This window comes from Rhinatrema bivittatum, chromosome 8 (genome assembly GCF_901001135.1).
Source record: "Rhinatrema bivittatum chromosome 8, aRhiBiv1.1, whole genome shotgun sequence".
Taxonomy (NCBI): domain Eukaryota; kingdom Metazoa; phylum Chordata; class Amphibia; order Gymnophiona; family Rhinatrematidae; genus Rhinatrema; species Rhinatrema bivittatum.
Genome location: NC_042622.1, coordinates 61910814 through 61923741, shown reverse-complemented (window position 1 = coordinate 61923741; position 12928 = coordinate 61910814). Strand labels below are relative to the sequence as shown.

Below are 12928 nucleotides of genomic sequence, written 5' to 3'. Positions count from 1 at the left end.
CATAGGGAGCTGGATGCCCTGGGAAGAAAGATCTTCCAAGGCGCCATGCTGGTTGCCTGCATCGCGGCTTACCAACTTTACATGACCCAGTACAACTGCAACCTCTGGAAACAAGTTCAGGATTTTGCAGAGGGCCTCTCCCAGCAACAGCAGGAGGGCCTTACCACTATTGCCCTGTTGGGCCTTGAGACAGGAAAACACGAGGTGCATTCCACCTATGATGTTTTTGAGACGGCAGCCCACTTAGCCGCTGTGGGCATCGGCACCAGGCGAATGACGTGGCTTTCGGCCTTTGATCTCCAGCCGGAGGTCCAGGACAGGCTGGTTGACCTTCCCTGCACGGGAGAAAAGCTCTTCGGGAATAAGGTTCGGGACGTGGTGGCTCAACTGAAGGACCATCATGATACCCTTCAGCAGCTGTCTGCTAGTGCCTCGGAAGGCCCATTCTCGGCCAGAAAATCCTCCAGGCAGAGTTTTCGGAAACCCTTTTATCGGCAGAGGAAATATCCTCCAGTCGCTCGGACTCATCCACCTCGCACCAGTTCCAGGGGTCGTCCTCGCCAACAGCAGCTGACCAGATCCCAACCGGCCCCCCAGCAAGCCCCAGCCACGGGCTTTTGACTGGTGATAAGGGGAGCATAAGTCAGCTGCCCGTACCCCTGATGTCAGATCCCCCAATTGGCGGCAGGCTCCTAAGCTTCGCCTGTCACTGGGAAGAGATAACGAACTGCTGGGTCCTCTCCATTGTCTGTCAGGGGTACCATCTGCATTTCAGCTGGCTCCCAGAGACCTCTCCCCTATGTCCATCGTGGGGTTCGCACGCCCATTTGGTCGTACTTCAAATGGAACTCTCTGCCCTCCTCGCACTGGGTTCTATTTGAGGTAGTTCCTCATTCCGAAGAGGAATGGCGGCTTGGCCCCATGCTCGACCTCAAGGTGTTGAACAAGCTTCTTGTAAGAGAAAAATTCAAGATGGTCTCTGGGCATGCTGATCCCACTCCTCAGAAGAGGAGACTGGCTTTTCTCCCTCGATCTCAAGGAGGCTTACGGACACATTGCGATTGTCCCTTCCACCAGCAGTACCTGCGCTTCGTGGTGGGGAGTGCACATTATCAGTACAAAGTGCTGCCCTTCAGGCTGGCATCGGTCCCCCGCGTCTTTACCAAATGCTTAGTGGTGGTGGCTGCCTACCTCAGGCGTCCCTCGGTCCAAGTGTTCCCATACCTGGATGACTGACTTGTCAGGAGCGATTCTCGCTCCGGAGCCTTGCGTTCTCTGGCCTTGACTGGGCAGACTCTGGAGATGGTGGGGTTTGTTATAAACTTTCCCAAGTCACACCTCTGTCCATCCTCCCATTTGGACTTCATAGGTGCCAGGCTGGACACGGCACAAGCGAAAGCTTTCATGCCCAGGGACCGGGTGATCGCCCTTGCCTTGTTGGCTACCCTTGTCCGCAAAAGTCAGAGGGTACCAGCCCACCTCCTGCTCCGTCTACTGGGGCACATGGCGGCCTCCATCCATGTGACCCCTTTTGGCCCACCTCCACATGAGAAGCCCCCAATGGACCCTGCGGTCCCAGTGGCTGCAAGGATCTCGAGGCTCCAGTCACAGTAACGGACCCTGTAAGAGTGTCTCTATCCTGGTGAGAAGACCTTTCCAACCTAGAACGAGGACTTCCCTTCCAGCCCGCTCTGCCCCAGGTGATCCTTTCCACCAATGCTTCCACACACGCCCCCCCCCCCCCCCCCCCCCCCGGGCTGGGGAACACACACAAACGGTCTCCACACGCAGGGCCTCTGGACCGCCGCCCAAGCCCACCATCAGATAAACTTTCTGGAGCTTTGGGTGATACAGTATGCCTTGTGAGCGTTCAGAGATCAGTTATCATCCAAGGAAATTCTGATCTGGACGGGCAACCAGGTCGCGATGTGATACATCAACAAACAGGGCAACACAGGCTCATTCCTCTTCTGCCAAGAAGCAGTGCAAGAATGGACCTGGGCCCTGTCTCAGGGAATGTGTCTGCGAGCGACCTACTTGCCAGGTCCCCTCAATATGCTGGCGAACCACCTAAGCCGGTCCTTTCAACCACATGAATGGTCCCTCAACCCAGCGGTAGTGGCCGACCTGTTCCACCAGTGGGGTACGCTGGATTTGGATCTGTTCGTGTCCTCTCACAACCACAAGGTGATCAGGTTCTGCTTCCTGGTAGCTTGTACCGCCATCCGGCTTGCAGTGCCTTCTCCCTTCACTGGGGGAAGGGCCTGCTGTATGCGTACCCTCCTCTACCGCTCCTCTCAAAGACTCTACTGAAGCTTCAGCAGGACAGGGGAACCATGATACTCGTGGCACTTTTTTAGCCTCAGCAAGTCTGGTTCCTACTCCTGCAGGACCTGTCAGTGCAGGCACACATCCAGCTGGAGACGGCACTCTATCTCATCTCACAGAATCAGGGCACCCTGCACCATCCCAACCTCCAGGCGCTGACCCTTATGGCTTGGACGTTGAGCGCGTAGTCCTCCAGCCTCTACAGCTCTCGGACTGTATTTCCTGGGTCCTGGTGGAGTCTCAGAAACCTTTGACCAGGAAGTCCTATAGCTCAAAGTGGAAACATTTTCCATCTGGTGTGGGGGTCAGGGCTTAGACCCTTTCTTACGCCCCCTCCCCCAGCTGCTGGACTACCTGTGGCAACTGTCCAATTCCAAGCTCCGGAAGAGTTCTGTCAGAGTGCACCTCAGTGCTGTCAGCACGTACCATTGAGTGTCGCTGGAATGCCCATTTTGGTCCAACCCTTGGTGGACCGTTTCATGCAGGGGCATCTCCAGCTGAAGTGCGCTCTTCGGCCTCCGGTCGTGTCCTGGGACCTCAACATTGTTCTGGCACAACTCATGCAACCTCCTTTCGAACCGCTGTAGTCCTGCAACCTGAAGTTCCTCACCTGGAAAGTCATATTCCTGGTGGCGATCACTTCAGCTCGTAGGGTCAGTGAGCTTCAGGCTCTGGTTACGTACGCGCACCGTACATGAAATTCTTCCGCGATCATGCGGTCTTGCATACTCACCCTAAGTTTCTGCCCAAGGTCATGACTGATTTCCACCTCATTCAGTCCATCGTTCTGCCCACCTTTTTTCTGAGGCCTTATTCCCACCCAGGGGAACGGGCGCTTCATACCTTGGACTTTGGCATTCTACCTGGATCGCATGGCGAGCCACAGACTGTCCACCCAGCTTTTTGTGTCCTTTGACTCCAACAGGCTGGGAGTGGCGGTGGGTAAGCAGACCTTGTTCAACTGGCTGGCAGATTGCATTTCCTTCTGCTACACGCAGGCAGGCCTTCAGCTGGCCGGCAGAGTAAAAGCTCACTCTGTGCGGGCTATGGTGATGTCGGTGGCTCGCTTGCATGCAGTCCCCGTTGTTGAAATTTGCCAAGCCGCAATCTGAAGTTTTCTTCACACATTTGCGGCCCATTACTGCCTACACAGAGACAGCCGTCAGAATAGTGCCTTTGGTCAGCCCGTCCTGTGCAGTCTGTTCCAGTCCTGAATCCAACTCTTCTTGCTTCGTGCTCTTGTGGAACCCAGACTGCCCCTGTTTACCCACAGCGCCGCAGTTGTGTTGTGCCCATTGGCACCTTGTTCGGTCGCTGTTGGTCTCTCCAGTTGAGTGGGACAGTCTGGAGCTTTGTACTCACCCACATGTGAGGACTACCATCCTGCTTGTCCTAAGAGAAAGCGCAGTTGCTTACCTGTAACAGGTGTTCTCCTAGGACAGCAGGATGTTAGTCCTCAGGAATCCTGCCCGCCTCCCCACGATGTTGGGTTCACCTTCGGTTTGTTTTATTTTTTCGCTTGTATTTTGCTATTACAAGACTGAAGGGGGACCTTGCGTGGATGCACAGATAGTAGCAGGCTGGGCATGCTCAGTCTGCTGGTCAAAGCTTCTAGAAACTTTGACAAAAGTTTTCCGTACGGGGGGGTCCATCGGATGATGTCACCCACTTCCTGCTGTCCTAGGAGAACACCTGTTACAGGTAAGCAACTGCGCTTTCTTCCCTTGCAGAAGACATCAGTTGACTCTGGGGATCGACACTCTCGTTCAGACCTGGCCAGAAGAGTAGTTGCTATATGCCTTCCCTCAGTGGACCCTCCTAGGCAAGGTCATTCGCAGAATCGAGTACCAAAGGGGATTAGTCCTACTAGTAGCTCCAGATTGGCCTAGGTGTCCATGGTATGCGGATATGTGGAGACTCATGGTGGAAACCCCCCATGCCTCTCACCGTACAGGGTCCTGCCATATCGCAGGGACAGGTTCTTCATGAGGATCCAACTTGATTCTGTCTTACGGTCTGGCCCTTGAGAGGGCTCGCCTGATGAAGCGAGGATATTCAGTGGCAGTAATTGCCACCTTACTCTGCGCACAGAAAATCTCTACATCCCTAGCGTATGTGCGGGTCTGGAGAGTATTTGAGGCCTGGTGCGAGGAACGCGGTGTTTTTCCTCTGACAGTCAAAATCCCACTAATTCTGGAATTTTTGCAGGATAGCTTGAATAAAGGTTTGACCCTTAACTCCTTGAAGGTCCAGGTAGTGGCTCTCTCCTGTTTCAGGGGCAAGGTGAACAGAACCCTCCTGTGGGCTCATTCGGACATGGCCCATTTTCTGAAAGGGGTGAAACACCTCCAGCCACCCCTACGGAGGCCGGTTCCCTTTTGGAATCTTAATCTAGTACTGGAGATTTTGGCAGAGACTTCCTTTCATCCGCTGCACAATCTTTCGATTATTAACCCTGAAAATGGTGTTCCTGGTGGCTGTTTGCTTGGCACGTCACATCTCTGAACTACAGACATTGTTATGTCGGGACCATTCCTCTGGATGACTCCAGGAGTGTTACAGCTTCGTACCTTTCCATCCTTCTTGCTCAAGGTAGTCTAGGAGTTTCATTTGAATCAGTCCATTTTGTTGCCATCCCTAGATAAGCACAAGGATGTGGAAGAATACTGCCTCCTCCACCATTTAAATGTAAGTAGGCTTTGGGGTACCTGGAAGTTTCAGAACTGGTCTAAAAGACAGACTTGCCTGTTTGTCCTTCACGGTGAAAGGAAGCAGGGCGAACCAGCCTCGCGGTCTACCATAGCTCGCTGGATTAAGGAGGTGGTGATAGGAGCCTATGTGGAGGCAGGAAAGCCATTACCCCTTCATGATAAAGCTCATTCCACTAGGGCTCAGGCAGTCTCATGGGCGGAAGCTAGAATGCTGTTTCCCATCGACATCTGCCGAGCAGCGACATGGTCCTCCTTGTACTCCTTCTCCAGGTTCTATCACCTGGACATTCAGGCCTGGGAGGACTCAGCCTTTTCAAGGGCGGTGTTAACCGGACCGCGGGCAGCCTCCTGCCCCGATTGGGATTAGCTTTTGTATATCCCATTGGTCCTGAGTCTATCTGGCTACATGCTAGGAAATGGAGAAATTACTTACCTGATAATTTCGTTTTCCTTAGTGTAGACAGATGGACTCAGCATCCCACCTACGGCTGCCCAAGAACGGTGCCAAAGATTCGCCTGTGGAGTGGAAATCGATTCAAAGAGATTACAAGTAAGTTGTCATCCAGTCCCTAGATCAGGGCATCTAAAATCTTGCTGGGGTTCAGTGTTTGGTTGAGTACAGTTACGGTTATCCGTTTTTAATCAAGTTTTTCGATAGTATGTCCATAGTGGCTTTTGAAGAGAAAACTGAAGGGCTGAGGTCACTGCAGGGGTGTATCAAGGGTGACATCAGCTTTGAAACTTGACTCTGTCTCCTGCTGGTAGGGGAGCAAAAACCCCTTGGTCTTGAGTCAATCTGTCTACATTAAGGAAAACGGAATTATCAGGTAAGTAATTTCTCCGATTCTTTACAAAAAAAAAGTATTTGCTGTGCTAAATGACTTAGTAGTGCCATACATCCTTCCTCATGGTACAAGATCAGTTAAATTCCCAGGTTACCTGTGGTCTAGTTAAATTATAACAAACTTTAGTATATTGTGCTTCCTGGTAGCAGAAATAGTTTCTGTAGTCCCCACCTGTAACCGCTGGCCCCAGGAACATGGCAATTAAATGAACTTTCCTTTCATGATAAGATGCAAGTCACATGTATGAAGACCTCTGTAGGACAAGAGGCCTCCTCCACACATCACATTAAAAGTGTAATAAGCTGCATGTAGATGACAGCTGTAAAAAAAAGGACCTTGTGGCTCTATAGTTCACCCTGTAGCTCAAGCTTATAGCACTTTGTGCTGTGGTTTGAGGGATCTGAATTTGGATCCCTTGTTTGGGGAGTTGGTGCACTCAGGCCTGGAGAAGAAAGTTGTCTGAGTCAGGAATTCCTGTGCAATCCTGGCAAGACCATCTGGGAAGGGACATGGGTGGAAGAACGGCCCGAGGGATAAAAAAAAAATATAGCCATATATTATAATGGCATTAGTTATTTATCAGATAGCGAGTTAGTATCACAGTAACATGGTAGCATAGTTAATGACAGCAGAAAGAGACCATCCAGCCCACCCTATCTGCCCAGTTATCCTGTCCACAGTGCAGTAAAGTTTTCCTGAAATTTACAGAGGGTAACAGCTCGGTAAAGCGTGTTGCATTTATTTGTTCTGTAAAGTAGATAATTTATATCATTACACTGCTTCCAGCTGGAGTCTGTTGTATATGATAGCTATAAAGATGATTTGATCTCTCTTTTCAGCAACTTGCAATGCCGCAGCACATAAAGATTACAGTGACAAGAAAGACCTTGTTCGAGGACTCATTTCAGCAGGTATTTAACATACACTTGCTCACTAAAAGCTGAATTTTTAAAAGGATTTATGCCTGTAAGTGAGCTTTTGAAAATTGCCCAATTGTGTGTTTAAAAGTAAGTGCATAACTCACTTATGTATGAACTTTATATGCACAAAAGGGGCAGGGAAATCATTTACATGCATAATATTAATTTTCATAATTGTGTGTAAATTTACACATGCAAAAAAGGAACAGAGGCACCACAAAATAACCAAAATCAAGACAAGTAGGGCAGAGAGAATCTCAAATGTCCATCAATTTTAGATTCAAAATAATTTTTATTTGCAATAGTCCAGATATATCGTAGAAACATAGACATGACGGCAGAAAAGGACCAAGTTGTCCATCCAGTCTACCCAGCAAGCTTATGGTAACACCAGCCATGCCATACAGGTCTGTCCCATAAAGGTATCATCAGGGGGTGGCAGCTGCCGTGCCATACAAGTTACGCCCATACTTAGTTTCCCAAACCATTAAAGTCAGAGCCCTTGTTGGTTGCTGTCTTAGTCCAACTCCCCGTTATCTCTTGCTGTTGAAACAGAGCAATCTTGGAGTTACATCCCAAGTATAAGGCTTATTGGTTAAGGGTAGTATCAGCCATATCAGCAAGTTACCCCCATGCTTATTTGTTTTCCCAGATCATAAAATTTATGTCCGTGTTGGTTGCTGTCCGAAACTAATTCCCCTTTTCCTCTTTTCCCCCTGCCATTAAAGCAGATAGCAATAATGGGTTGCATCAACAGTATGAAGGCTTGTGGGTTAAGGGTAGTAACTGCCACACCAGCAAGTTACCCACATGCATTCTTCCTCATTTCCATCCTCAGCCTTTAGGGATCCTCAGTGTTTATCCCATGCCCCTTTGAAATCTTTCACTGTTTTTGTTTTTACCATCTCCGGAAGGGCATTCCAGGCATCCACCACACTCTCCGTGAAAAAATATTTGCTGACGTTGATTCTGAGTCGTCCTCCCTGAAGTTTCATTCTGTGACCCCTAGTTCTACTGATTTCTTTCCAACGGAGAAGGTTTGTCATATGTGCATCATTAAAACCTTTCAGGTATCTGAAGGTTTGTATCATATCTCGCCTCACCTCCTCTCCTCCAGGGTATACATATTTAAGTCCTTCAACCTCTCCTCCCCCCATCATTTTTGTCACCCTTCTTTGAACCACCTCCCTCCTGTCTCTGTCCCTTTTGAGATATGGTCCCCAGAAGTGAACACAATTCTCCAGGTGAGGCCTCACCAAGGACCCCGTACAAGGGGATTATCACCTCCTTTTTCTTACTGGTTATTCCTCTCTCTATGCAGCCCAGCATTCTTCTGGCTTTAGCTATCGCCTTATCACATTGCTTCGCCATCTTCGGATCTCTAGACACTATCACCCCAAGTTCCCTCTCTTGCTCCGTGCACAACAGCCCTTTCCTAGCGTGTGGCAGATGGACTCAGGCCCAATGGATATAGTGTGCTCCTGATAGCAGTTGGAGACGGAGTCAGATTTCAATCTGACATCACCACCAGCACATATACCCGTGCACGAGGCTCTGATCCTGTTTTTTTTTCCATCTCCATAGCAGTTCGGGACTTCACACATGCTTGCACAGCGTTAGAAAACCAAACTCCAAATTTAAAGAAAGAAAAAAGAGCCCCGCTCTCATGCGGTGATACCTAAGGGTCCCTCCCCCAGTCGAGAATTTCTGAGGTGATTTCCGACATCCCTCAGACGTTAGCCTAGCTCCCAGCATGGACTTAGATCCTTGCAAAGGGAGCGGCTGAGAGGCAGCCTCGGTCCAGTCGCTGCCCGGCAAGGACTTAGCCCCCTGAAAAGGGAGCGGCTGAGAGGCAGCGGGTGGAGACCAAGTGCGGCGGTGAAGGTATTCCCCTCTCCCCCCGCAGCCGGAGAGCGCCCGGCAAGAGACCGTGAAGCGCTGAGACAAGGTAAGGTAGAAAATTTTCTCTAAGTCTCCAGTTTCCAAGTCTCGGATAGCCGCACAGCTCGTCCATCTGGCGTCCGTTTAATCGGGTTGAGCAGCCCAGTCCGGGCTAGACCCCGATCCGGCACGAGGGTCCTCCCACATGGAGACTGTCCAGGGGGACCGCCATCTTGCTTGCATGGTCGCCGGCACCATTTTCCCCCCCTTGGTCGCCGCTTTGCCCGCATCCCTTAGCCATGCGCACAGCAGCGAGCCGGGCACATAAAATTCTTATGCGCATAAAAGACTTGGGCGCATAGCAACGCGCGCATCTGTGCCGGGCACACAGCGACACGCATAAAAGGGCCATGCGCACAACCACGCCCGGCACGCGCATCCGAGAAGGATCCACGCGCTAATCGTGGCACATCCGGCCAAAACAACCAAGGGACAGGCCCTCTGACCAGCCTGCCACCTGAGAGTGGCGCAGCCAGAAGTGGTCACCGCCCTGTGCCTGCAGTGCGAAGAAGCTCTGGGGGAACTAAGGCAAGGCCCTCCTCAGCAAGTTGAGGATTCCGGCTCCAGCAAACTACCCCAGACCTCTCTATTCCTGACTCTGCCCCACCTCAATGGGGATCTTCAGGGAGCACTGTCGAACCCAATACAGTCCCAGGTAACTCTCCTGGGTGGGATTCTTCGCAGAGCTGCAATCTTCATCCAAGCACAGTCAGGACCACCGGTGACAAAGCCATCAAAGGCCTCCCCTTAGAGGACACAGATGAGTCGGTGGAAGTTTCAGAACCCCTGGAACTCCTAGATCAGAACCGAAACATGATGCGTTCCTCTCCAAAAACGAGCTACCAGATCTCATGGCCACGAGCCTGAAGCCATTGGCCATCCAGGATACAATCGCACAGCAGAGTCCAAGGCCGTATCTGGTCGGGCTCCGTCAGGCGCTCACGCCATTTCCCAACACTACAGGCCGTTCAACAACTGATTGACCTGGAATGGAACGCTCCAGAGGCCAGCTTCAAGGGAGGTCGGGCCCTAGAAGCCCTCTACCCCTTGGACCCCTCAGCTAAGGAAATTCTGAGGTTCCCAAAGTCGACGCCTTGGGCTGCGCCACCACAAAGCGCATCTCCATACCAGTTGAGGGAGCAGCGGCACTCAAAGATGCCCATGACAGATGGCCGGAATCCATCCTCAAACAGTCCTTTGATGTGGCAGCTATGTCCTTACAGATCGCTGCCTGCTGTGCCGTGGTGACACGCGCCTGCCTGGCTATGTCCAGGGATGTAACTACGTCAATCGAAGCATTAGATCCGGCAATATCTTGCCGCACAGATGCAGATTCAGACCTGGTACGCACCACAGCGAGGGGCATCTCGTCCGTAGTGGCAGCCAGAAGACAACTCTGGCCTCGAAGTTGGTCAGCTGACGCGACCTCTAAGACAAAGCTCACAAGAATGCCCTTCAGAGGAGCACTCCTGTTCGGAAGCAAACTGGACAAGTTAGCCAACAAGTGGGGTTTGTCCCCAGTATCCTGGCTACCGGAGAACAGAAACAAGAAGAACCTACGCCCTTCTCCCCGGGCATCTAAGGGCAGAGAATCTCAGCGTTTTTGACCATACAAAAACACACACCACGCACCTTGCCCCTCCAGCAGGGGACAGTCCTTTCGGAATAGACACAACAAAAGAGGAGCCGGCTCGGGCCCAGGCCCCAGCCGCAACACTCAATGAGAATCAACAGACCCATCTACGGGAAGAACCCGTATGGACTTGCCTTATTATACCAAAGATGGGTCGAAATAACATCGGACAACTGGGTTCTAACCATCATCCGAGAGGGATACTAACTGAACTTCCACAGCATCCCTCCGGTCAAGTTGGTGAATTCACCGTGCTACTCCCCCGTCAAAAGGACGGCAGTGGAAACTACACTGACAAAGTTTCTCGCCCTAAAGGCAATAACACCGGTGCCCACGTACCAACAAATTTCTGGGCACTATTCCATCTACTTCATCGCTCCCGAGGGAACATTCCGGCCCATCCTGGACCTCAAGACCTTCAATCGCTACCTGAAGGGACCCTGTTTTTGCATGGAGCCCTGCGTTCGGTCATAAAGGCAGTACAACCGGGAGAATTCCCAACCTCCCTGGATCTGTCAGAAGCCTATCTCCACATACCGATCCATCACAACCATCAGTGTTCCTACGCTTCGCGGTATTGGGCCATCACTACCAGTTCCAGGCCCTACCGTTCGGGCTAGCTACAGCCCCCTGAACGTTTAACAAGATCATGGTGGTAGTAGTGGCGACACTGAGGAAAGAAAGAATCCTCGTGCTCCCATACCTGGGCGATTGGCTGATTAGAGCGAAATCACCAGAGGAAAGCTATCAAACAACCACCAGAGTCATGAACCTACTGCAGAGCCTCGGGTGGATCATCAACACATCCAAGAGGCGGCTGCAGCTCTCCCAACCTCTAGAATACCTGGGAGTCCGTTCCACTCCCAACGGAACAAGGTTACCCTTCCTGCTACAAGTAGAAGAAAATTGATGGAACAACTGCAAGCATTGCTGAACTCCACTCTCCCTACAGCATGTGACTACCAAGCCCTCGGACTCATGGCTTCGACCATATAAGTTGTCCCGTGGGCAAGGGCTCACGTGCGACCCCCTACAGCATTCCCTGCTCTAACGGTGGAAACTGATGTCTCAGAACTACTCCGCCCCCCTCCGACTATTGGCGGAAGTTCGGAACCAGCTACAGTGGTGGTTGCAAGAAAACTACTTGAGCGAGGGAATAAGCCTATCCCCACCGGACTGGACCTTGCTCACCATGGATGCGAGCCTGCGACGGTGGGGAGTCCACTGCCAGGAGCTAACGGCCCAAGGACAAGGGGACAAAAGAAGAGTCGGCATGGAACATCAACCGACTGGAAGCACGAACAGTCAGACTAGCCTACCTGTGATTTAGTCACAGACTCTGGGGCAAATCAAAGAAGTAATCAAGGCGGCCTACGTAGAGGCAGGCAAGCCTCCACCTCTACAAGTCAAGGCCCACTCCACAAGGGCCAAGCAATGTCCTGGGCAGAAACCAAGATGCTGCCACCCGCAGCGATCGGTCGGGCGGCAACGTGGTCCTCCACCCACACCTTCTCGAGATTCTATCGCCTGGATGTTCAGGCCAAGGAGGACACAGCAGTCGCAAGGGCAGCCCTAAATGGGCCAGGGGCAGCCTCCCACCTGGTTTGGGAGTAGCTTTTGTACATCCCATTGGTCCTGAGTCCATCTGCTACACGCTAGGAAATGGAGAAATTACTTACCTGATAACTTCATTTTCCTTTGTGTAGACAGATGGACTCAGCACCCCGCCCATGGCTGCCTCATAATCAAGAATCCTTGGGGGAACCTTCCCCCGAGAGCAACACAAGCAAGGGTAAGCCAACCCTTACCTCTAGTTCAAACACCTAGATTACCAGGTGTCAATGCTTCTCTGAGTGCCCTGGTGGTCTCCAGCTAGAAACCATGACAACCAAGCCGAGTAATCAAGTATCAAGTTAATCAAGTTAACCAAATTAATCAAAATTATCCAAACACACATATATCCATAATTGCTTTTCGGGTATATGTGCTGGTGGTGATGTCAGATTGAAATCTGACTCCATCTCCAACTGCTATCAGGAGCACACTATACCCATTGGTCCTGAGTCCATCTGTCTACACTAAGGAAAATGAAATTATCAGGTAAGTAATTTCTCCATTCACCCCCCATCACATACAGCTCCTTTGGATTACCACACCCCAGATGCATGACTCTACAATTCTTGGCATTGAATCCTAGCTGCCATATCTTCAACCCCCATTCAAGCTTCCTTAAATCATCTCATTCTCTCTACTCCTTCCAGCATGTCCACTCTATTGTAGATCTTAGTATCATCCACAAAAAGACAAAATTTACTTTCTATCCTTTCCACAATGTCGCTCACAAAGATGTTGAACAGGACTAGTCCCAACGCTGATCCTTGCGGCACTCTGCTTAACACCGTTCTCTCTTCAGAGTAGGTTCCATTTACCATCACATGCTGTCTTCTGTCCATCAACCAACTTATAATCCATGCCACCACTTTGGCGCTCGCTCCCAAGCTTTTCATTTTATTCACAAGCCGCCTGTGCGGGACCGTATCAAAAGCTTTG

At 51.1% G+C, this 12928-nt stretch overlaps 1 protein-coding gene across 6 annotated transcripts in view; it reads left to right on the top strand.

The window, feature by feature from the left end:
• ITCH (itchy E3 ubiquitin protein ligase) overlaps positions 1-12928 on the top strand; it is a 340605-nt gene that overhangs the window by 281867 nt on the left and 45810 nt on the right. For all 6 annotated transcript variants that reach the window (XM_029614662.1, XM_029614667.1, XM_029614661.1 and 3 more), the window contains one exon: positions 6724-6795. In XM_029614662.1, the coding sequence (XP_029470522.1) occupies positions 6724-6795 (72 nt within the window). The remainder of the gene's footprint in view (positions 1-6723; positions 6796-12928) is intronic.